The sequence below is a fragment of the Varroa destructor genome, unplaced genomic scaffold (assembly GCF_002443255.2).
Source record: "Varroa destructor unplaced genomic scaffold, Vdes_3.0 BEIS01000002.1, whole genome shotgun sequence".
In the NCBI taxonomy this organism is placed as follows: Eukaryota; Metazoa; Arthropoda; class Arachnida; order Mesostigmata; family Varroidae; genus Varroa; species Varroa destructor.
Window position 1 is genome coordinate 27512804 of NW_019211455.1, and position 25276 is coordinate 27538079.

The following is a 25276-nucleotide window of genomic DNA, read 5'->3' on the forward strand; positions in this document are numbered from 1 at the left end:
GTAATTTCTAGGTCAAATGTTGTCTACACAAATGGATTTTTTTATCCGAAACGAAATGGTTCACTGCCAGTCTTACGCACTCGTCCAGGTTATTTAAGTAATACTCGCTGAGTCAAAAATACTGCCCTCTAATGTATAGTCGCCATCGCATAATTTGCCCTCCAGATGGTTATTCAGCCACTGGCGAAAGCAGGTGAAACAAGCAGACAAAAACAGCGAGCGAGCGTGTTCGACGAGGACATCGGCAGTTTCTTTTTTGTCTTTCCGGGCCTGCATACTAATCCTGCATACGCTAACATGATTTAGAACGAACTTATGCGGGGGGTCCGCGAGGGCTCTAGAAGTGAGCACAATCCTTTAGATAGTTGTGTATGCAGAAACATCGGACGGATGATTTGGATACAACCGCCGTACTTACCATCATCATCTCGTGTCGTCTGCTTGAGGTAGCGCATGCGCCAGACTCTTCATCTGAAGGAAACAACCCATCCCAGGTAGAGCACGTAGTTGCTCACCCTCTCTGCCCGCGCCCTCGGTTTCGGGCCACTGCCAGTTTTCGTTTAGCCGGCTGCTACTGTAAAGTCTGCAGCGGTCTGCTGCCTTCCCGCGTCAGAATCTGAGCGGGCTGAGCTGGCCTGTGGGCTGCAACACGAGGCCAAACTTCTCGTCCATCTCAGCCAAGGCCTGCGCTATCTGTCCGGGAGTCCGGGTATCCCTTCCCTACCTGGGCCCTTTCCGACTACAGCGCTCCCCCGTGGTAATGGGACAGGGCCGGCGTGCCTGGCTGGGGTAGAATGTCGGTCCTGTGCGGCCGCCAGTCGTGCGGTTGCCTCGAGGGGCAGCAGAGCTTTTTTGCGTCGCGACGTTGTGGCACAACGTCGCGACCATGATGTCACACAGTAGCAGAAAAGATAACATTGATATTATTATGATAGCCGTTAGGATGGTATTAGCGATGCTGTGTGTTAATGGCTGGCGTTTACGTTCGACGTCGCGTTAACGTTGCTGACGACAAAGTTAACAGCGATGGTCGTCGAAGACGTTAGCCGGTATGTGCGTTATGCTCTGTCAGCCTACACCTGTCTGTGGCTAACAAAAGCGTCGCTGTTTTTGTCGCCTACTTGTAATGGCCTGTTGACCTTGTTACCCAAAAAGCTGAAGCTCACAGGCACCAAAAATATATGCACATCACGCCGGGTAGTCATGGCATTATGATGAGCGCATATGGTAAATTAAAGGTGTTACCGAACCTTTCATCGAAACGTGTGTACCTTCAGCTATTCAGCAGTAACCTAACACAGCAAAACGGGCCACAACTACGAAGGATATAGAAACTCCGTGAGAAAGATTCCTCGCAGATACGCTCGCCACACACGACGTGTCCAGGATACGCGGTGTTTAATATACAGCGGTTCTTGTGGCTTGCTTGTAGTGGTTGTGAAAGAAGGGGAATGAAATAGATTGAAATCTAGTAGTGTCCCATTCTAGCTCCTTAGGTTCGACGAAATTGGTCTGTGCATATATAATAAAAATTATAGGTGTCGAAAAGCACACCAATGTCCATATGCAGATTATATATAGTATGCAGGCTAGTAATTGGAAAGTTGCCGTACAGCGGAGGCTATTCTCCATACCGAATCCGTTATTGTGCTATCATAACCGATGAGTGGGAATACCTGCAACGTATTTGGTGATTATCAGTCATCATTTGTGGTGGGATATCTGTGCCGTTGATACTATTACGACGACCTATTCTAGGAAGGCTTTACTGTGCAATGCTTACAGGAGCTGCTACTCCTGAAAGAAATGGTTTGGCTATCCTTTCGTGTGCTGAAGTGACGTGAATAGGAGAAAGCTTCGTGATATTACATTATCTCTCACCATGGATTCATCACCAACCTCAACTCTCGGATGTTTCGGTTGCTTCCGCAAAGTTAACCAGGTATGTTAAGCCAGTTTGCAGAAAAAACACTATATTCGCAATATATCTCAAACATGGTTGATGGCCAAGGATATATGCGGCGCTTAAAGATCATGTTTTTTTTTTTTTTAACTGTAGAGGAAATATAACATGCTCACGAGCATTACGTATCATGAATCCTAAACCTTGATTTTTAATACCAGCATATTATCGATGCGCACTATTGCGTTATTGGTTCTTCTAACAGGTGGCATAGGCAGTTACCGTGCAACGGTAAATCACCGTAAGTGTGAACCAGGGCACTGTCCTACCTTATTCTATGTCTATGCGCGAAAATTGTTTCGGTTGTTTTTACACAACAGTTTGTCTATCGTCAATTGAACACAGCCCTATAGGATTTATAAAAGTCTACCAACTCTCTTAGAACAACAACAAAATAGTTGCCTAGAATGCTTCCTTTTCGAGCGCAACTTTTGAATGAACGAAAGCTAGAGCTTATGATCAGCTATATTGTAAAACGGGCAGATTTGGACCCATCTGTACGGAAGGGCCGATATTAAGACAATCCAAATACACTCCTATGCTAACTAGGAAGGCTGGGTTCCTCAACTGGAGTTCGGAGCAAATCGAAGTAGGGTGTCAGTCATAAAAAAACATCGTGTCAAAATCAGGAAAAATTCAGACACATGATACACGAAGAGTAAATTGTAGGGTCGATTCAGCAATTTACCATATTGAAGAAAATGGAAAACACTAGAAATTTTCAGTGTTTATACATTTACAATAAACATTAGAAAATAGCTGTTCATAGTAAGGCGCTAGGTTACCAGTAGTCAACAGAAGTGTGTGTGTGTGTGTGTGGTGTTAATCCGAAAAATAAACAAAATGGTAGAATTGAGGACTGAATAAGTTTTCGCTTGTGTTTACGTGTGTCTATGTGTGCATATGAATAAATAGCTTACTTAAAAACAAGCTATGTATGTCCAATAGGTGAGCGGTAACCATTTGCTTGCAAAGGGTCAACAACAATGGCCTAAAGAAACGCATTCATCGTCGTGACAGCAGTGAGATTTTTACCCGTTATAGATTCCATGTCGTCCTTTTTTTTTTTTCAAATTGATCTCATTTTTAGGTCGCGATAATTGTCGCCAATGTATTTGTTTAGAAAAATCGGTTATCCCTTACGTGGCTTTCTATGCTAAATCAAACGCATCCATTCACTTTTGGTGAATTTCAATTGGAAATTCGTTGTACTGTATTGGACATAGGTGTATCATTTTTAATTTACAGAATGTTCGGGATAAATTGGAAGACAGCAAGCTGTTTGCTCCAACAAACATGCATTCAAGGTAAATGAAGGTAGTTTCTTTTTTAGTCTATCGTATCAGAGAAGAGTCCGTCCATTATATCTGCACCGAACGGAAGTCCACTAGTCAAATTTGTCGGATGCTTGAAATGAACAATTTACATTGTAACCGTTCTCTATGCCGCTTGCGAAAAGATCGAGAAAGAAATCAACATTGATAACTGGAAGCTCCATAGCAGAGATCTGATTTAAAGGACTCGAAAAAACTTGTGATTTTTTTAAACTCCTAATGCAGACGCTGGTGCTGGCCTTCGACAGAAGATCATCTATTGCCGACCGTTTCATCTAGTTCAGTTACAGCGCTTAGTGCTTTTGAGCTCTTTTTTTTTTTTTTTTTTTATTTTGTACACTTTGTGCCTTCTGAATTTGTACATTTTTGTTTCCTTTGGCAATTATTAGTCCAAAATATGTAGATTCCGCTAGATTTTTTCAGGTCCGGTGTGTCTAAGCGAGACTTCTATCGTTTTTATGCTGACGGTGTCTAATAAAAGGTTATCTGCAGACTTAGGGAAATACTCTTCGAGAGTAGCCGATCAATCCAGAGGCAGTAGTTTTAAATAGATTTGTCTCCAAAAAAGATGTAATTTAATATTTATTTTTATTTAGATACAGTTTTCAACTGTACATAAATGTATGCGAAATACACTGTATATGTTATTCTTTCTGTTTGGAATTTCAAAACACCCAGCAGCATAAATGGACGTTGTCTGGTAGTGCAAAGGTCGCTATCAGGATTTCTGAAGAAGTAGGAGGGGAGAAGGTCAACATAGCTTAGTAGAACAAGATGGCCTCGACAGAGCTAGGTTAAAGGGGTACCGTGTGGGACAAGATAACGTAATGTGGCTGAAGGCGATGAGCACATGTTGCCTTGGTCATAGTCTGATGACAAAAGCTACCGTTGAAACAGCTGTAGTTGTTTCTGCTATTGCTATCGATACAAATGCAATGGCACTTAGTCACATTTTTCCATTGTGCTGGGCTTTATGTACGCAGATGTTTATTGGTGTTAACATAACGTCTAACAACGTAAAAAGTTCCTTAATAGTGACCAGGTAATATCCGGAGCTGTCTGTAAGTCTACAGCAAATATCAAGTGTTAATTGAAAGACGATCAATAACCTTATGTTTTTGCTAGCCTAAATGCTTTTCCTGAAGTATACTGAGTCTGTGGCGGCAGAATGATACGCACCAACATCGTTACCAGGAGCGGTATATATATATATATATATGTATACGCCGCTCCTGGTAACAAATCCGTATCATGCAACATAGTTGGGTCCAAAATGCTGCTTTCATTTCAGGCTTGAAGGATCGTCATGGATGAGAGTATTTTTATTTGACTTGTTGTTTTTCCGAGATCACTTTATGTGGGCGTTCCTTTCTACAGCATTCCTGTTTACGTATACGTGAACATAACCTAAAATACAGATATCAGTCAAAAGGGAGTGCATAGTATAAAAATTCTCGTATCATTACGTCTATTGCAAATCGCGTCTTGTTTTTTTTTGTGATCCTTTTTCCCTTCCCTTGTCCTTCTTAGATTTAGTGGTAACCCTTCATTGCTTGACGTACTTATTCTAGGGTAGCTGAGCTTAGGTTTACGACCTTTTCCGGATCCGCACGGATGCTACGTTGAGTGGACTCCTGGCCCAATGGCCCATACCGTAAGAGTGTAGGTTACTATCATCGCGGCTATAGCTACTTCCAGTCGCCTGTCTAGGCCATGTAAAATATTAGTCGTGGCATTTTTTTCCTTCCAGAACGTGAAAGCATCAGTTGAGTCTAGCCGAGCCGAAGTAAGTAGATTGTAGATTATCTGACCTTCTATCTTTAGAGCAAACACAGACGGCGCCCACTTTTTTAGGCCTTAAAGGTTGTGGCTGAAGAAACAGTGGTCGCAGCAAGGCCACCTTAGCTTCCATGTTTCGAGTCTTACGTCCTATATCGCCATTAGGCATTCCATGAGACAGCTGGCTGTCAGCACACAACGAAGTCTGTCTGTGTAAGCCCGGGTTCGAAGCTAGACCACAACGTGTTCTTAAGATTGGTAGGCAAATACGTTAGCTGCCCAAGCTTAGGCGACTCCTACGGCTGACGTCGCTACCGGTGAAAATCGTTTAGTCTAAGGGGAACTTTTGACCGATGACCTCTTTTTTCTGAAGTCCGCCTAAGAATTTATTGCTAATTCCACACTCATCTTGTTCTTGCTGTCTCTCATCAATGGCAAGACGTATAAAAAATTGCTCACAGAGAAATTGAAATTAGCTAATATTTATATCATAGGCATTCAGTGCTTCTTTGTAGCAATTTATTCCTTTTACGATCGTAAGGCCGGTAACTTTAATGGCGGTTTGGAAATGAATCTGCCAAAGCTGAAATGGATAACACAGATTTGGGCAAACGATGGAACGGTTCGATCAAAAAGGACAACGCGCATTGATCGTCGCTGCACAATCTGTGATTGACCAGCTGCTCGTATCAAACATAGAATGGCAGAACGAAGTGATGTATAAATAAATAACAGGGCGTATAAATAAATAAAAAGTATCACCCACGGACGTTACGTGTACGCATGTGATAAAGTGGAGATTCACTTTAGTCAATAAAGGTACATATGTGTATTGTAGTAGCCTGGCATGAAATGATTCCTGAATGCTCGCTGTTTGTTGAAACGACGATTTCAAATGGTTCCCGTGCCTATTCAAACCGTGAACAATCGAAAGTTACTCCACCGATGATAGCTTTGTGACTTTTTTGATAGATATATAGCATATACTGCTTAGATACTACACAGATTGTTACTCTTTGACTCAGTGGATTGATTACAGTATGATTCAGATAACTGTGTAATAATCACATGTACATGGCAAATATGAAACTACTTGTGAAAAAGAGACTGCTGTTTTCCTCTTATTTATTATATAGGTCTACAGGCTTTTCTTATAAAATCATTAACGATGTAGGCACGATGGGTATCGAAAGGTTACCGTAAAGTTGTGTTGGTGCGTTGGCGTGAAACTGATTTTCACGGTTGCAAAGCTGTTTGAGTGCTGGGTACGTATTGGATCATTTTCGTTTCGAAAAGGACCGACTAGTAGAAAGCAGCATTATAGGTTCGTTCCTTTTTAGTCCTTTCTGTACTCTGTTTCCAACAGTAATTTTTCAAGCCTCTACACATATGCGGTATATTAAATCGATAAGTTGAGCCAAACACCGTTTCGGTTTTCGCAGCGTTCTTTATTCCAACCGTTCGTAATCGATATAGGACCTCCAGTTCCACGCAATAACGAAAAACGTCGTACCTCCTTTTCGGTCGTCTTGTCAGTTTAAATGTAATCCAAATGCCTGCATATACACTGCAAAAAAGTCGTACGTGCTTGCGCTTATAGGGGCCGGGCCCTAGCCAGATTCGCGGGCGATCTCGCACATTCCCTGAAACTGAGTGTGCAATGTCGTAAATTGCTCCATTCACGTGTCGGTGAGCCTGGCAGCTGGAATTGGCGGCTTCGGCAATGGTGAGTTTTGAAAGTAACAGAGGGAACACGTAAGGGTGTTGGCGATTTCACTTTGCCTCTGCCTTTAGCGTCAGGCTTCTAGCGACTTCAAGGGCACCTTCTTTTCCGCGAGGTATGCAGATTGCACGAGTTCGACCAGAAACTTCTGAGAAGTAGAAGAGTTCTTAATCGAGGTTTCCTTGCGATATTGGTGTCAATTCGTCGTGCTTTGCAAGAAATTGAAATTTATTCTGTTATCATTTCAGTTGCGGGGTTGGTTACTCACTTTCTTCAATGTTGGCGCTATCGGTCCGGAGTGGGGGAGGACGAGCCGGGTCGAACCAAGCGGCTTTGGTTATTTGCGCTGCTACGCGTCGAGCCTTCACTACTGGCAGCTATTGAAGATCCGAGTGATACCGGGCTGTGGCCCGCCTCCCTCGTAATACGCTTTTACCATTACTCCGATGTTGTCAGGTATTGGGAATCAGTGGTTTGCCAACAGCTGAGCAGCCTGATGGTCGAGGAGTCTACCGGGGTATGTGAGATCTTTGTGGCCTGCTTTGCTTCTGCTGACTGTCTTGCTTCCGTAAGGTTGTGCTGACGTACTTTTTGTGAAAGCTGCTGTTGGTGTCGGCTGCAGATGAGACAGCGGCGGCAGCGTTGGCGGTGGCACCGTATTGGGTAGTCTGTCTTTTTGATATCTTGAAAGCCTTCGTCGCCTAGAGCCTTCGAGACGATGGATACTTGGGACAGCAGCTTCAGCAGCAAGGAACCTTCGAACGCAAACCGGGGGTGTACTTCAACGACATGAATGGCGGGGCGTGAAGGTTTAGGTGCAAGGAACAGACACAGCGAAAAGAATCTGCCTACTACGACCGACGTTGAAATGACGCAGGACCTAATTCAACGGCCGCAGGAGGGCTAGAGTCGATCGCTGATTCTAGTGTGACAGTTGAGGGATTGGCGTTGTTAGGGGGCGTTAGCGAACGCAGGAGTGTATTGGTTGAGGCTGTAAGATGCAAGCCAAAATCTCAGTGTCAGGGCGGTTTTCCCAAGAGAACGATCCTTTCGCTTGTTGCTGCTCTTCGACTTCCATGTTTTCTTCATGAAGACGAATTTCTTGTTTTATTTTCGGAAGACAGCGATGCGAAGGCCAGCACAGCGCAACTACCACGAACTTCTCGGATCGCTCCGGTTCATACGAGGAAAACAACACATTCCTTATGACGCCACAGCGGCCTATTTTTAAGACACGTGCTATTCATTACGCGTACTTAGCTTTGCGGATGTCTTACTGGGTCTGTAGGAGCTATGTGAAAGCCTACTTACTTACCAAATTTTTATTATCTTCCCCGGTTTTTGGCACAGCTCTTTTTCTGACAGGATGTGGAGTACGTTGACACTCGAGCTATTAGAACGATATCCAACTCTAGACAAAAATTCATTTCACTATGGGCACGACGATCCCTAATGGCGTACCACACAGGGGCAAATGAGAAAATCGTATATTTATTGGATTTCAATGAGAACGAGAAGAAGTATATTTGGATTAGAGCTAGTAGCCGACCTACTATGTCCTACTATACAGCTAGATTCACTGTATCATCGTCAAATTACAGGTATTTGGCAGTTGAGAAGCCTAAAACTTCCTATGCTCCTAGAAATGCACAGCTGCTATGTACACATATAGGAAGGTTTCAATATACAATAGTGGACATTTCGATTTTTTGACTTTGGTGGAACAATTGTTTTTAATCGGACGAATGTTATCTTCTGCCATAATTTTACCATTGTCATTGTCGTAATCCTAAGGTCTGCACTCTGGTCGGGATCCAGAGTGTATGTGCCAGTAATTTACATATAGTAGCATTCAACAGAACGCTTACACAGCAGGGCCGTCTTCAAGCCAGTATGAAGAGACATTACCGTTCGTATCTGCTTTAGTGGTCATAGATCTCACCGAAAGACAAGCCTCACGGTCACCGTGCCGACGCACCAGCTAGACGAACGTCCACCGCTATTGCCAACAGCGGATACCAGGAAACTAGGACATCAGCATGACCTTAAGCGTCTGTTTCCCTAGAGCTTTTACGATACCTGCTGGGGTCACTGCACAACCCATGACTCATCGGGGTCTTGTATTGGCGTTCTTAGCAGGCTCTGACACTCCTATAGACGTACAACAAAACTCGCTTGCATTTACATGGCCTATCCAAATAGGTATAGAACAAATCGTTTTGTTTGCGGTTGCATTTGAGAGGTTTTCAGTAATAACTTTCAATTAAAACAAATAGCAAGGGTATATGGGAGTGACAGTAGATGGAGCATATAGCCGGTGATTGTCCTAATATTTGTTGCCGCTTTTAATACAAACTCTATGTGTGCTTGTAATCTGTGACAAAGGCATTTTCGACAACATCATATTGCAGTGTATATACTATCATGCAAACATTTTAACCGATGATGTAGCAACAATACGTTACCGTACGTTTGAATATTGCCAGCTTTGTTTAAATCGACGCTGAAGCTCCAGCTATAAACCTACCTCGAACATAATTCTATCATGCCGCAATGCTGGTTCAATTTTCATTTTTCCGAAATTCAATCTAGGAGTAGTAAGAGACGCAGTTTTTTTTTTTGGTATGTATAGTATTCGCTGTACGTCTCGGATGCGGTAATTTAAAGGAACAGGTAAAAACCTCTTTTAAGTATGGGCTTTTGAGCGAAGGACCCAATCGACGTGCGTCGACCACAGCCGCTGTATATTACGTTTACGCACGTGAGGGTTTATGTTCGATAAGTGAACGATTTATTGACACCTTAATCCTACAACTACTGAAATTCTGGTTATTTTGCGTTTGAAGGCCGTTACAACCAGTACCAAAATGTGCGCACTGTCGACCATGTACGTTAAGTATTAAATTCTTATGAGTTATATAAACTGTTGGACAAAAATCGTATCCGGTCGTGATAAATGAGCAATTTCAAGTCATCCGACAAATCTCAAGGCAGGTTCTGCTTTTAGGTGAGAGTTTACTAAAATTTTAGGATAATAAGGTTAAAAGTCTACCCCGATCGACAACTCGTCAATACAAAATATAGCTCTAAATGCAGTGTTTAGACGAATAGACCAGACATAATTTCAGCTGTCAAAGTTTCGAATGCGTAATGAAACCTTGTTGGTCGGTTATTTTGTCTAATAGGCTTTACTGGCCCATTAGGTGTTCCACATACAACTTCATAGTGTTCTCTATCTGGAGTTCCCGCCCTAGTGTTTTACAACGCCTTCAACGCTCATTAGCTACATATACATTATATATACCTTACTGTTGCTGTTATTTACCTCTGATGTTTTTGGCTATTATTCTTGGTTTCTTTTTTCCCTTCCGTTTTATGTCATAGTCATAGCGTTCTCCATGCCCCACAGCCGTTAACCTGCCATCGAAGTCGCCGTCAGCGTTAGTGAATGAAACAAATAAGTAAGCATCCCACAGTGACGTTAAGTGGAAATTGGTCTTTTTATAACGCTTTTGCATTGCCCGCCTCAGGGTTGTTTTAGCCGTTTTTCCGTTCTATCAGCTGGAGTTAGGCGCACTGAGAACGTTTGCCTGCTGTCCGACTGCCGTTCGGCCATTGTATATGCGCTCACATCTACGCACCTGCTGGCGTCTTTCAGTTTTACAGCAAGACGGCCTTTGTTCACTCTTAAGACGCTGGACCCTTGCAAGAAAGTTTTTCTCGGTGCAGCAAGGTTCTCTCCTACCGATACTCCGAATACAGCTGGTACGAAAATCGCTAATGCTGCTGCTGTTATGAGGTCTATTAGATGGCTATAGCGAAAAGGCTAGACAGAGGGGTCGTTGTTTACTGCCAACAGAAAAAAAATCGGAAGCACAGGCCCAAGGTTAAGATACGGAAGGAGCCTATTTCGCTTAGCATTAATATTACTTTCAACGATATATCCCCCTAAGTAATGATTTCTTAAGCTGGTATATATACGGGGTGCTTGACGATTCCGACGGCGAGTAGAGAAAATACCGAGGAACTGTCATAGTAGCACCAACGTCTTCACAAATCCTTCATAGAGAGAAGGTTTTCTCAAACTAATGACTGCATTTTAATTTGTTAGTGCTGATTAAACGTATTATTTATCATGAGCTCTGGCGTTTAGCTCAAGTTATTTAAACAAATGTTTTAAAAGTATCCTTCGTCATGACAGTATGTCATGAAGGAAGCAACGAATACCTACGGGTATATGATTATATTCCACCAAGTGGCAACATAAGCAATCTTAGCGCGCAATTATCAAAATTTTAGCCCAGGTTAAAACACTATGAATTCCAACGCCGCTTCACTTCGTCTTTTTTTTTTTTTACAACCTAACGGTGAGAACAGCCTAACGGTCATTTGCAAAGTTCAATAATGATATTATGGAACTGAAAGGTGTACTCCGGCCTAGTTGGCCATCAAAGACCGGTAAGGACTACCTGAAGGCAGTGTTGAAAGAAATTAAGAAACAAATGGGTCATCATCCGGGGCGATAAGATAAATTGCAATAGGATTATCGACGCCCACATTAAATCTATGGCAGTTGCCCGAAAATACCGGGCCTGAGTGACCTATGAAGTGAGCGAAGACCACCAGAAAATGTAACTGCTTATTTACATTTAGCATTTGATCCTGTAACGTGTAACCACAATGATAGAATTGTTACGAGAAGTGGTGCCTTGACGTAGATATCAAGTGGAGGTATGGGTGGGAGGCTCCGGAAAGTACGCCTAAACACACAGTTGGGTTAAATTGCCATCTGAAAATGACCACGATTTTTGTTCGGTGGAACCGAAAAGGTCTTATGCATTCTTAAGAAGGACCAGATAGTCAACAAGACCTGTTAGCCGATTGAACGAGGCTATCTAATAGCGAAAAAGCTTGCATAGACAAAATCATCATTTTTACAAGAACGCCAGGTCAGACACAATTAAGGTTGTTAAAAACACCCTGTAAGAGCTCGGGTGGTAGGTTTTTTGCACCACTCAGGCCTCACGCCGATGGATTAGCGCTTCCTCCGATCGCTGGCAAATCAAATTACTAGTTGCACGTGTGACCTTGAACAAGGTCCCGAAAACTAAGTAAACGAGTTTTTCAACACAAGGCCCAGAAACTTCCAGTAGCAAACTACCGGTGTAGGCGATACGATTTGGACAGAACTCTCCGTTTAATTTGCATTTCGCGAGTTTCTATGCTGTGGACAATCAACCTTTTTCTCAAATTTTGAGACAACTCTTCGTCGTACCACTCGTCGAATTACCAAAACATGCTATAATAAATTTAAATTTAATAGTTTGTTTCATTAGGTGTGAGAAACTAATTGGCAGTAGTCAAAAACAACCATAACAAATCCACAAAATATACTAAATAGAACAACTCGCGCAGTCGAAGCGACGAACCTCCGCCGACCATATCTGATGGTATTGCCAGGGCAAGCTCAATTCGAAAGCTAAATATGATATCCTAGACAACTGTCTACATTGTGACGCGATCAAACTACAATTGACTATTTATCCGTTCCAATCCAAAAAGAAAACCTTTTCTCGGTGACGTATTTAGAAGTTCAGCTTCTAACAATTAAGCGGAAAGTACCACATGTTTTAGGCTGGTGGACGCTCTTCGTATCAGTGTTACTGTAGCAAATAATCGGCTATGGTATGAATCGTTTCTCTACAGGATGGGTTGTCGTAGGTTTATACGGATCGGACATCCCGTACCGCGCGAAATTACGCGAGGGTTCGCTATATTACCCCACCCACCCGAGTCAAGTTCAGCTGCAGCAGAAACCAGCAGTAGCAATAGCACTCTAAAACAGATGCCTATCTACTCTCGGATGGTATCGATCTCTTGGGAGGGATACAACGGAATTGTTAGCTCTCAATAGGTTAAGAGTATCAAAATCCCTAGCCATTTCAACTGACTTTAAAAATACACTTGGCATGAAGATTACTTATAGACCATACTAGCCCACCTAACCAGTCACAAGCATTTGCAGGATTTAATTAAGGTCAATTTTTCTTGCTTTGTTCATGTGTCCTTTATTCGCTGGTTACTCTGCTCATAGCTTTTCCTATCATATTTCATTACCTTTAGCATTATAAAACGATACAAACGTCTTGTTACAATCGTACGTGATGTCTCTTGTTGACAAGAGACATCACGTACGATTGGGTCAGCTAGCTTTATCGGTGCTACGATTTTGCGTTACGAGATTGCCTTTTTTCTGTCTAATTCTTGCCAAGACGCCCACAATTTCTGTTCCTGCTAATATTCCTTTTTAGTCGTCGTGAGACATACATTAAAGCTAAAGTTCTCAATAAAATCCGCAATCCTAACTGTATATATATACACGGACGCGTTCAGTGTTACATTCTACTGTAGTTGCATGTTAAATAGACACTTCTGTATTGTAACAGTGGCATTCGGCTTAGTAAAAAGCTTCGCGCCTTCAACGAGATTCGTAGATAGCTCGTATCGGACAAATAACATGAGACAATCGGGCCTAATAATCATCAGCATGCTTTTACCGCTCTAAATGCCGTCCAACGGAATACTTCGAACGCTCATAGATCTTCGAACGAGTGTTGAAGGTGTCTTCTTGATCAATTGCATAGAAATGTTGATATTTAGCGTCAAGGCGTTGGGCGAATGAAAATTTACAGTTGGGACTGAATCTGCAGTTGTACACGTCAAGGCCAATGTGCGCCAGGGACAGATCCCGTAATAGGCCTAATCTGATCGACGTATCGTACATGACGCTAGTATTCATTTTTTGGGGTAAATTGTCCAGTAAATGAGTAGGCTGGCCTAAGCAAAGAGACGTTGCCAGTTTTTCAATTTTTTGACCATATATACACGAGGAAGTCAATTTTACTTGTTTTGCTCAGCAATTGACATTATCCGCCATAGAAACGATCCATTTGAAATTGATTTTATCTAATTATCGTCTCGGTGAAGTTATACATACAACTTTTGCTTAACGAAGCAGTCAACATAAATAATTGTATATAGCAATAAAAAATAACTAATATGGCTCGTTGATTAGATCGAAAATATTTTATAAGCATTTGCTGTGATCGTTCCTGTAGTTAATTAGGAAATACACTTATATAGATGTATTAAACAGACTATATTTCACAGATGATACTTCATTTCGATACTCATCGATATACGAATCTACCTTCATCTATCTAAAAAATAATAGCTATTATTATAGATAATTACTTGAAAAAAAAAGATCTAAACATATTGAAATGACACAATGTAGGGCGAACGAGGAAAAAGGCTTGCTTGTGTAAACTAACTATTTGACGTACAACTCACAGTGTCACAGTAATGGTGGTTAGCGTCGTTAATGTTAGATATAGGAGCATGAAAAATAGGGGACGAACGATAGGCAAATTTATCGCTTAAGACGGCTACGAATAGGCGACAATAAGCGGCATTTACCGCATCGATATTGAATGCTCGACAGGTGAATTTTCGCATGTTGGCCATGTGGCCTGATGTTATTTGCTGGCTAATATCGACAGACGACCGTCGCTCTTTGGCGTTCCGAAGCTCGCGTTTCGATGGCTGATCTGCATTGTACAAGACAGCCGTCTACCTAAATCCTAGCACAGAACCTCTGCTCCACAGACTGACATGCGCATGTAGGATGCCGGATTTGGTTTATTTTACCACTAGTTTAGGCATTGCGCTCAGAGATATCGGATCTTGAGACAAGCGGCAGCAGTGTCAGCCGAAATATAACTGTTATCATCTTATCGAATTCGCCTCGTAGTTAAATAAACACAATGAGAACTGCAACCAATTCTTTTCCTCTTCAATTTAATGCTTCTGAAGAAACAGGTTCCTCAGCTAGAGAGCTAACCCATAACAGTCAAGATCCTTGGCATACACCAGTATCATATAGAGGTCTAAAACAGTTTATCATTATTACTTAGTTACTTCTGCTATATCTTTGTTTGTCACGACACTGTTTTTCTAATTTATTTCTAAACGTTCCTACGGGAACTCGAAATTACTAATTCAGATCAGTATATACATAGATAAGAGTTTTATTCGCACCCCTTGACTGATCAGCTACCCCATGCAAATAAGAAGAAGTAAACTAACGTAATCATTATTATATAAACAGATGACGTAAAGTCAGTATCTATAACGAAGCAGCCACCCATGAAATATAGTAATAATCTAAAGTACAAACAAGCCAATTACAAGCACTATCTGTTGCTTTATCTCGACGCGGATAACGCTACTTTGGTAAGGCGTATTTTAGTTTCATAATTTGATCATAATATTTCTATGAGCACTCGGTATTTCGGAAATCTCCTTATGCTATGCAACCATTTTCTTTAACAGATAGCAGAATACCCGCTTCTCGTTTACCCTAGAATTAAGGCTTACTATATTCCCAAGGATTATATTCCTATCTGTATCCACATTCTCTTATTTTCAGTTTTTTCCCCTCTAGATAAGTTACCAAATATATATATATATATATGATCTCCCATGTATTTATTTTAGCGGCTGTATTATCTATCGCGTATGTTTTTCACACAGCCCGTGAAGAGTCCTGCGAAAAAATTAGTGAGTCGGGGCAACCGTAGCCAGACACGGCTCTACAGTATGGCATTTCTCATCAGAGAAGAGCATTTTGTTGCGCACAGGGCAAATGCTGGTAACTAGCACGACTTCGCGTGCCTGAATAGTAGGGTAAATGGCGGTTAAATAGAGAAGTCTAACCTTGCTGGATGGGGGGGGAGGAGGTACCGTTTCATGGGCTACGATTCTTACTAAAGGTTCTTTCCCTACAGAAGGGCGATCCACACCTCACAGAGTCAACTCGCTTGTTCCGGACCACACAGATATGCTTATGAGATGGTTTGGCTTGCCAATACATTATATATACGGTGACCCCCGGACAACGGTACATAGATGGCAGTGGTGGGTGTGGCTTCTCTCGTGGCTCGACATGTCACTTCCAGCGGAACCAAAGGTCAGGCTTGCCGAAGCCAGGGTGTTGATAATGACGATAACGAAAGCCAGCATTTGTTCATGTAGATGTAGGTATAAGCGAGGGATTGCGCTTATTGTTTCTGTATATCCGGCCTGTGTACGAACGAGCACATATACATGAAGTGAGGGTTATTTAAATCGCATCGTAACATCAGCTTCCGCTACAAAAAATCAAGCGATATTAGCCGAAGCATTCGCAGCTGATGCAAAAAGTTAAAAGCCAGAAGTGCGACCATCTGTGGCTTTCAGCAGTGTAATAGGACAAAGTTTTCTGGCAGGACAACGTAGCCTTCGTTCTGCTTTCTCACAAGATTAATTAGCTATTAGACTGGTACGAATGACAAATGCTTATTTTACTTTACGATTAAAGAAAGGATAGATTTGTTAACAGTACGTAAAAAGTGAGAGTGAATAAATGCGCACAAGGACTTAGGGGTAGAGTTGCCACCGGGTAGCGTACGGACATTAGCTGATCGAATATTTGGCTCAAAAGCTGATAGTTCACAGTATATAATTTGTATGTGGCTAACACTGGAACGCTATGAGGGCAGATTCTTGATTAGAAATGTGAAATTTATAGGCTTGGACCTGTTTACGAATTTTCAGCTAAATAGAAGCGTGTGCTCTGCGGAAGTGCAAGTCTTTAGAAGAGTTTTCGTTTGTTGCTTAAGGCAAACTAAGTTAATTCAGACTGATCGTGGGTTATCAACCTTTGGTGAGACCGCGTTCGTGGATTAAATTGAGTGGCATTGATCGACAGCTCCCGAAGTTGTCATCAATCCTTCATTACTACCAAGAAGGACTATTTGTCACGCACTTGTTGTCACATAAGGAGGGGCGAAATGAAATGCCGTCGCAAAAGCTAGTAATCGTAGGGGGCGTTCAACACTACTTCCAACACCAAAAGCCGCATAGCGGACCAGGTGTCATCGCATCGAATCCCATTGTTTATCAAGGCGTGAAAAATATTTTCTAAAAGGAAAGCACTCGCTTTCCTTCCTTTCGCTTCGTTTTTCAGCGCTAGGTCTTTCTCCCTATCTTTTATGTTTTCTCATTATCTTCCACTTCTTCCTCCGCCTTGTTTATGTGAGTCGATTTTATAAAAGAGCTCGTTGCTAGCGGTGCCTTGACGCTTAACGTTCGACTGTAGACATTTCCTAGTCAAAGCAGTTTAACGATCCACCAAGGTGCAGACTGCGAGCTTTGCCCGGTGCGAAGCAGTAAGTAAAACTAGGCTCTTGTACCTGTACTCATGGAAAAAAGGTTAGCATAGTTATTTCTGTAGCTTTGGATATCGCGTTTAACTCCCTTGACCGTTCCTGCCTCATTGGGTTAACGGTTGAATTGACGTCACAAAATCTGCTGCTACTGCGTCAAGGTCTAGCCTTTGCAAAAGAAATGCTATTACTACCATTACTAGTAGCCTAGCTACGGGGCAAAACCAATGCTTGTGCTTGCAGCAAGGATTTCAGTTGGCAACCAAGAACAAGCAATGAGCCTGAACTTAGCGTGCAAGCTTAGGCGGATGCTTTTGGCGATAGATCGTTTCGTTTCTGCAAGCCTCTCGATTGAGTGTCATTCACATAAGGGGAAGAAGCAGATGGGGACGTATGGCGACGCTAGTGGATTTAGGAGATGCGCGAACAAACGCGCGGTTTTGGCGTGTGCGTCGCCCGTCGTTCAGAGTTCGGACACCAGAATAAAGCGTTCGCTGAGAAGAGTTGAGAGAACACGGGGAGCTGCAGAATAACGGTGTCGAAAAACAGGAGTCGGTAGAGTCCAAGCTGGTCCACAAGCGACTTTCGCCGATGAAGGACAGGCTCACCAAAGAAAACCGGTTGAGAAGAACCCAGCAAAAGGACGGAATCGACAGGACAGTAAAAGCGAAGGCATAGCGACATCGATGGGTTGGGCGGTCGACCGACAGCGTCGCAGCGTCGAAGGACTTTGTTGTTGCCGGTTGACCGAATCGACAAAACCCCGAAGACGCCGGCGGCGGCGGTAGCGCGGCACTAAGGGACAACCTTCTAAGGATCCTTCATGGGCAAAGTACGTACCGACGCTCACTGTCGGTCGCTCTTCCCTTTTTAGTAAGAACGCAAGCCATCGACGAACTTTGCGAAGTAGAGACACAGTACAGCAAAGGTTTCTTTAGGCTAGTGCTCTAGTAAACCGTGAAGGTTTTCGGGGAGCAGTGGATGAGTACAACCAGGATACATTCTGTTTCTTCAAAAGAAGATGAGTTCTTGTTGACGAACAAGCTTTTGCGGCAGGCAGAGACGAAAAGCGAGATAGGCAGGCAGGCAGGCAGGCAGGCAGAGACGAAATACGAGATAGGTAAGCAGGCATACATTGGAGAAAAGGAAAAGAACGAAGGAAGCGGGAGAAAGAAGAGCGAGAAGCCCAAACAAGTCGCTTATGTCAGGCAACAATTTCCTGCCTTGCAGTTTAACGGCAGGGGTGGTGGTGGAAGGCTGTCTCTAGCAGCCTACCGAAGTGAACCTGAAGATAAGGCTATTGCCTCAGCATACGGAAAATATAGATCGACTATTCAGTTCGGCCGTTCGATTCCGTTTTCGCTTTCCCACAATCTGCTGAACAGATTGGAGCCTGTTTCTGCTTCCTAAAGGATGGAAACGTAAAGAAACAGAACATCTGCTTGCGAGGTTTTCTAAAAATATTTTCTATATTTCTGTGCGCTAGAATCGGTTTTATTTTTTTTTTTGTTTTGGGTTCTTTGGTTTATTCTTATTATCTTTAGGAAAAAGTATAATATCAACATATTGAAAAAAAGAAAAAAGGGTAAAAATTAGGTCTAAGGAAGTAGATTGAAAGGTGAAGCAACTCTGGTGTTCAAAACAAGATAGAACTAAAAATAGAATGTAGCCGGAATAAATCTGGTCTCTACTTGGTAGGAATATATTTTAGGTTGTTCACCCGTTGCACAACTATTTAATTAAAAGATTCTTTGGTGTCGTTATTCAGACTACCGTGTGGACCAAGGAGCATTAGCTAGTGCACTTGAATGGGCAAATTTGATTAACGCTTAATATAGAATTAAAAATAAAACAAGTCTGTTGTTTATATTGAAAGACGACCCAGTATCAGAATGAGACACGGTTCGTGCTATTGATGTGGGTTTTATTGTGGTGCATGCATCTTTCTCTATCTACGAATCTTTGGTACATGTGAGGTCGTCTAGGTTCGAATACAGATGTAGACTTAACTTCGACTATCTATAAAAAGAGGATAAACATAATAATCTCTGCACCCAATCGGTTTCTTTAAATTGCTCGTATCCAACCCCGACCTTGGCATTCATAGAGGCAATCTAACACAGCCGTACCGTGAACGGCCACAAACAGGGCCATATTCTCTAACCTCTGTCTGCCTAACTACAAAGTTAATCGATGAACCATTGATTCGAACTTCAAGTTATTTAATTTCCGATCGATTTAACAAATTTACCCATTCTACTATTGAACGTCGAACATATAATTTAAGAACGAATTCTCCTTTTAGTTGCCACTCTTTTAAGAGGACACAAAACGGCATAGCAAAATAGGAAGATTATATAGTGTAAAAGCCCCCCCAGTCGAGGGTTTTCCTCAAACCCTGCTAAGTCAGGAGCAGAGCAGCGTGTTAATGAAGTGGATACCATGTATTCTGGCGATCTGTATGCATGTGTCTCTTTTGCTTATACGTCGCACGCTTGACTCAACCTGGTGCAGTTCTTATGCCCAGTCAGTCGACGGTTCCCTTTTCGCGAATGCCGTAAGCAGTTTCCATTCGTTTCGGTCCTGCTGTTGATTCTCTCAGCTAACATTCAACGCCATACGAATCCTTAGTCCCTAACTTGAATGCACGACAGATTCTCCGTTTGAGTGAACATCTCTTGGCGCCACAAACACCGCCACTTCCAATAGATTGAACGATGTGTCGGGCAAGACGGAGCTAACCCACGTCGTCTAGGGGCCACACGATGGGGGCAAAGCTTGCTTCAAGAAACCGATTAGCATAAGGATCTCTCGTTTCGCTTGCACCAGACGGGAAGGAAGAAGAAAGAAGATTCCAAACGATGGCCTTACGTTGGTTGTTGTATTCCTTCTTCTCGTCTGAATTTCCATGTTGAGCACATGACTCCTTTTTCGTTACAATCAGGCTATAGAAAGACAGGTCGTCGATTGGCTCCCGCTAGCTTCATAATCTTTTTCAAGTCCTCATTTCATCTAAAAGCTGACAAAGATCGCACGGGGGCGAAGTTGAGGGCAGATGAATGTGGCGGAACTGGTGCGACACGTAAAAAAAGTGTCGATTAGAAAACGACACAGCGATTCGGTATTTTCTGCTGTCAGAAATACACAGAAGCATACGCGCATAGATAGTCTCGATCGTTCAGCCTGAGGGTATTGTGGAAATATATTTGCCTAGACCTAAAACAAGAAACTAAATGAAGACCCGATTAAATAACGTAAAGGAGTAAATTAATTATGGATGGGGGCTCGCTTTGCGTTGAGCTCGTCGAAATACACAAACAAAAATCAATATGTAGGCAACAAGGGGACTAGGTTATCCTCTGTAAAGAACATCAGAAAAGGAAATTAGGTAAACAGTGAACCTTGATTGATTTGTAAGTTATGCACATGCTTTACTACTAGTTGGTTTGCCGATACACAGGACCTCATGTATGTGTTCGTTGAATTCTACTACGTTGGACAGCGCCAGCGAACTTCTCTGCTCATCAGCATAAGCTTAAGTCATCAGTTGATCATCGTTACGTTCAGCTGCCTTCGTGAGAATCATTTTTGTACGCGATGTTTAAGCGCTGAGCAAACAGATATTCATCGAATCCGATTTGTCTCGATATTATTTTGCTGTTTTGCTTTCAACATCTTATTATTTACGCGTTGATCCTTATTTTTATGGCTATCTACAGACGTGCTCTGGTGCGAGACTCATTTCTAACGCCCAATTTTTGTGCTGGGTCTATTACAGCTTACTATAAAATTGACACTGTTACTTCTGACAATTCGAACGGATCCGATTGGTAGGGGTGTCGAGGGCTTTCATCTGATAAGAAACGTATTTTCGTCGGTTTATGCTTACCTCAAGCTAACCAGTGCTTTAGACATGTTCTTGAATCAAACTAGGACATGGGTTTTATTGTGTGTTATGTATATGCCGAACGGGACATCAGCTTCGCGGAGCATACCTTCGCATAGACTGAGAATATCGCAAGGCTTTGTTGGAATCGCATTCACATAACGCTTTGTATTAAAGTCTTTTTTGAGTATCGGAGTGACCGTACCGCTAGTGCGAGGCAGTTCCAGAACTGATGTTCAAATCTCAGTGTACAGCGACCACCCTTGCGACCTGTTGGTCACACAGCCGACAAAGGGACCAACACAAGAGGACTGGCACAATATTACTGAATTAATTTTAATAGCCCTCAGGAGGGCGCTGCAATGGATGTCGGCTAGGTTGAGCTTGACTAAAAGGAATACAGGGAAAACAAGTATGGACAGATGTAGATACCATTTTAGCATGAAACACGTTTATATTGTTATCATCTTTTACACCTGCTGTGACTATTTTTTTGTTGTTGTTTTGTGTCTGTTTTATATTGTCCCTAGGAGTGCGCATGTGTTTTAAATTGGCTGAGTTGCTCCATATGCGTAATATTCAGAAGCCTCGTTTGATTAGACTTGTTCCTATCAAATTCATACCCCTAAATTAATAAGAAATGCTTCAGACGATCCTTTTTATTAAAAGAGAAAGCTCAAGGTATCACGAGAAGGCTGGCACGCTGTTTGGCAGGCAGTGACACGCCTGAAACGTTCCAAAGTTAGACGGCTTCGTATTTGAAGAGTGCTAGCGCGGACACTGAGAATTTATTGGTCCAGTATGATTAGAATAACTTTTTTTGTTGTTTCTTTAACCTGGTGCACATATCAGGATTTTTTCATTGGATTTTTTTTTCTAGATAGAGTTTTTATTCCTTCTTTTTTACACGCAGATTTGATGAAGGTGTAAAAAAGGCAGCTCCTTGACACTCAGAACATTTGGCAAAACAATTGATAGACATTTTAGCATTGAGAATCCGATACCTAAAATTGTTAATAGTTGTCCAGTTTCTGCAAGGTAAATAGCTCTACCATGTTGAGTACAGGTAGGTCGTCCTAGACCAGCTGACAACATGTAATGGTAGCACGAACGCTAATTCGTGACGATTTACTCAATTGACCAATGCCGAAATAGCACCAGGCCTATATGCCCATAAGTGGAGTGGAACAAGAGAAGACGGGGCTATAATTATAAGGCATTAGCCCTTTGGTAAGCAGTCTTTCCTCGACCACTGTTACCATCTCTCACGATCTCTGGCGGCACAGTAAAGTTCAGCTACACACATCGCTTCCACTTCGTTCATTGTCAAACCTCTATATTATCCTCATTACTTCTCAGAACTTCATATTATCTCCTAGATTCTTAGAGTGCCGCGTTTCCTTAAAGCGCATCGTTTTTGTTTGGGGATTCCCCGCACTTATTCCATACGTTGCCGACCACCAGCTAGTATGCTGTTTTCCGTTGGTAAGCTGCGGATCTAGACTAATGCCATGCCTTTGCCCGGTAAAAACACAGACCCTATTCTCCAGTCGACTATGAACGGCAGTACAGAAGCTCTATCTACTTCGTCTTTTTTCGCGCATGTAAAGACGCACATACACATACACACGTTGACGGCGTTTGGATTGCCTTTCCTGCAAGTTACCAATTCCACTCGTGGCACAACTCATACGTCGTAGGTCTGGAGATCAATGTCTACAATGTGTTGGATAAGCAGGCGTTCGTACGGATTACACCGAAATCGCTTTCAAACGTGACAGAAGGAAGAGCTGTTAGTAGTGGACACTTCTGTGCCTGAATACAGCCAGATTCGGTCAGGCAGTCGGGCGTCGACCCAGCGCCGTGTGTGCAGGGAATTCGGAACAGACAGCAACTATATTACACATGCCGGCTGGGAAAATGATGGACCTCTGCGGCCTTGTCGATTTGCGAACAGCTTGGCATGAAAAATTTCCTCGTCGAAAAAATTGTAAAAGAAGATGGAGGAATGGAACGACGAAGGAGAACCGCAATGACTGCTAATTGAGCCGTTGTCTGTCTACTCGATGATGCAGTGGGACCTACGGCGGATGACTGAACACACATGTTCAAAAAAAGCTTCCTTCACGATTTACCGCATGTATATAGCTATAAAGATACGGTCTGTGAAAGGAAGGCGTGAGGAAATAGCGATGATGAACACCATGCTTAGTTCATAGGGCTGACAATAAAGGCATTAATTACGTAGATGAACGAGCACATAAAAAAGTTTGAGTTCGATGGCCGGGTCGTAGTTTTCTTTCCTATTGTTTGTTATTTTATGTGCTGTTTGCACTCCCCATTATTAGGCCATAAATTGTGTAAAATTGCAGCCGCTTGTAAATTCAACTTCCGTAATATTTTGCACGTTGTGCACATCATCTAAGTGCTATCGGCCCCGCTATTAGTAGGCCTCCGGCACCGTAAGTGGAAAGGAATCTAGAGTTCTTAGTTTTCTCCTGTCACTTTACTACAACTGCCAATGTGCAAAGGTAACCAGATCTGCAAAAGACCGCTGCTGAAAGTAGGATAGCCTTACTCTCTCTCTCTCTTCGCTTATATAAGATATAGCGGTCGTCAGCCTTGTCTTTATCGTTGTCGGCCCCATACGTACATATACATTCGGCTTTTTACTTAGCTGGCAGAGTCGGTTTGTTCACGTTTTGGTTTAGACGCTGTTACCAACCCAATGCGCGGCAATACCAAGCCATTGAAACGGTTGCGCCAGATCCATCGGCGCAACACCTCCTATGGGCAGTGTGTGCATAGTAAAACGACGGTCGTATTAGCTAGTCAGTGCTAGTTGTTGTCCCAGTGTGTGTACGCATGACGGGTCGTGACCAGCGCGTGCAAAGCCGCCAAAAGGGGGCACAGACAGAGATCCAGGACAAACCAGATCTGCTCTTGGATCGCAGCAACCATCACGAGATGGCGCAGTTTTTCTTTGCACAACCCGAAATCTTTCTTCTGGACTAGCGCGAGTGGTTTGCCTGCCTTTGCCAGGTTCCATAGTCCATCAGGAGCACGTGGCAAGCTATGGGACGTCGAGAACTCGACTAGTAGCATAGACGGCAAGCGAATGATGACCAAGATCCCGAGGCTGAATCCCCGTACTGCTGAGCTTCTGGCTTCGATGACCGTTCCCTTGGGACTCGTAGAGCGAACGTCTTTCGACTGAACAACCGATGGCAATGTCGACTACGATGGACAGTGTTTCTGATAGGTTGTCGTCACGGAGCACTATTGCAATAGGTGGTTATACTAAACGAATGTGATACTTCACAGTGGCCTTCTCAATACGGACTGCGGGTGAGAAGCGGGTCCGACCATGGACATGTAGAATGAATTTTTCGGTAGGCGGCAGCAGAAACGGCAGAAAAGCAGCGATATAGTCGAAAAGAATGCCAATTCAGTGTATCGTCATTGTCCGCTTCGCCTATAATAATGTAATATTCTAGATCGATCTTATATTTTATTCAACCGAACCGCAAGTAGAGGGAAAAACGCGGGCGTTTATTGTGGGTTTATGAATTCTTGTATGTGCATATCTATCGTATTCTGCTCACACACTAAGTAGAATAGGAATCAGAATATTTATGATTTGCTCAGCGTGGAAGTGATTTTGACTTGGAAGCCCAGGACATACTAAGAGTGAAGCATGTTTCCATGCTCGTCTTGCAGGCTTAAACAGAAACTGTTGTATTATTTCTTCCCTTCTGCTTTAATATATGCATGCAGTGGGCCTTTAAGCTTTTGACTCTTCGATGGTCAGAACTAATATATTGCATTGCTCTCAGACACAGCATTATGTATGGGTCCGGTCCGTACCTTTTCTCCATGCTTGAAGGTTGATTAACCTTGAAATCCGCTGAGATGGTACCGGCCCACTCTACTTCATGGAGGGCGTCATTGTCTTGACTTGAAAGTAGCGGCACCAATTAATCGGAATTCATCAGAGTAATGTTATGAATGCGTGCGCACAAGGCCAATGCTACGAGCCATTGAAATGGTCCTTAAGCAACTAAGCCAAAGAGAGGGCGTATGACAGTGGGGTATAACGTTTGACAAAACCGCTTTATGAGAGAGCTACGGGTGGCAAACCGATAGCCAGCGCCCATAGTCTCTTATGAGCAACAGCAGTTAGAATGCTCCTCTTGGTCTGAGCGTGTCGGTAACGAATTTAGCATCAAATACTTCAAAGTGACGGATGATCCGAACTCCGGCGTACAACCCTGTATAGATTGGTAGGGCTCATGGCAAAGTATTTCAAATAAAAGAGGCCTC

The 25276-nt window shown here is 42.8% G+C and overlaps 1 protein-coding gene across 5 annotated transcripts in view; it reads left to right on the top strand.

Annotated features, from left to right (window-relative positions):
* LOC111243940 (uncharacterized) overlaps window positions 1-25276 on the top strand; it is a 253678-nt gene that overhangs the window by 6378 nt on the left and 222024 nt on the right. For 3 of the 5 annotated variants that reach the window (XM_022790311.2, XM_022790312.2, XM_022790313.2), the window contains exon 1: window positions 784-1942. In XM_022790311.2, coding sequence (XP_022646046.1) covers window positions 1883-1942 — 60 coding nt within the window. In that variant the 5' untranslated portion in view covers window positions 784-1882. Of the gene's footprint in view, window positions 1-783; window positions 1943-3211; window positions 3271-25276 lie in introns of those variants that run through there. The other 2 variants (XM_086979971.1, XM_086979970.1) reach the window with 2 other exon arrangements.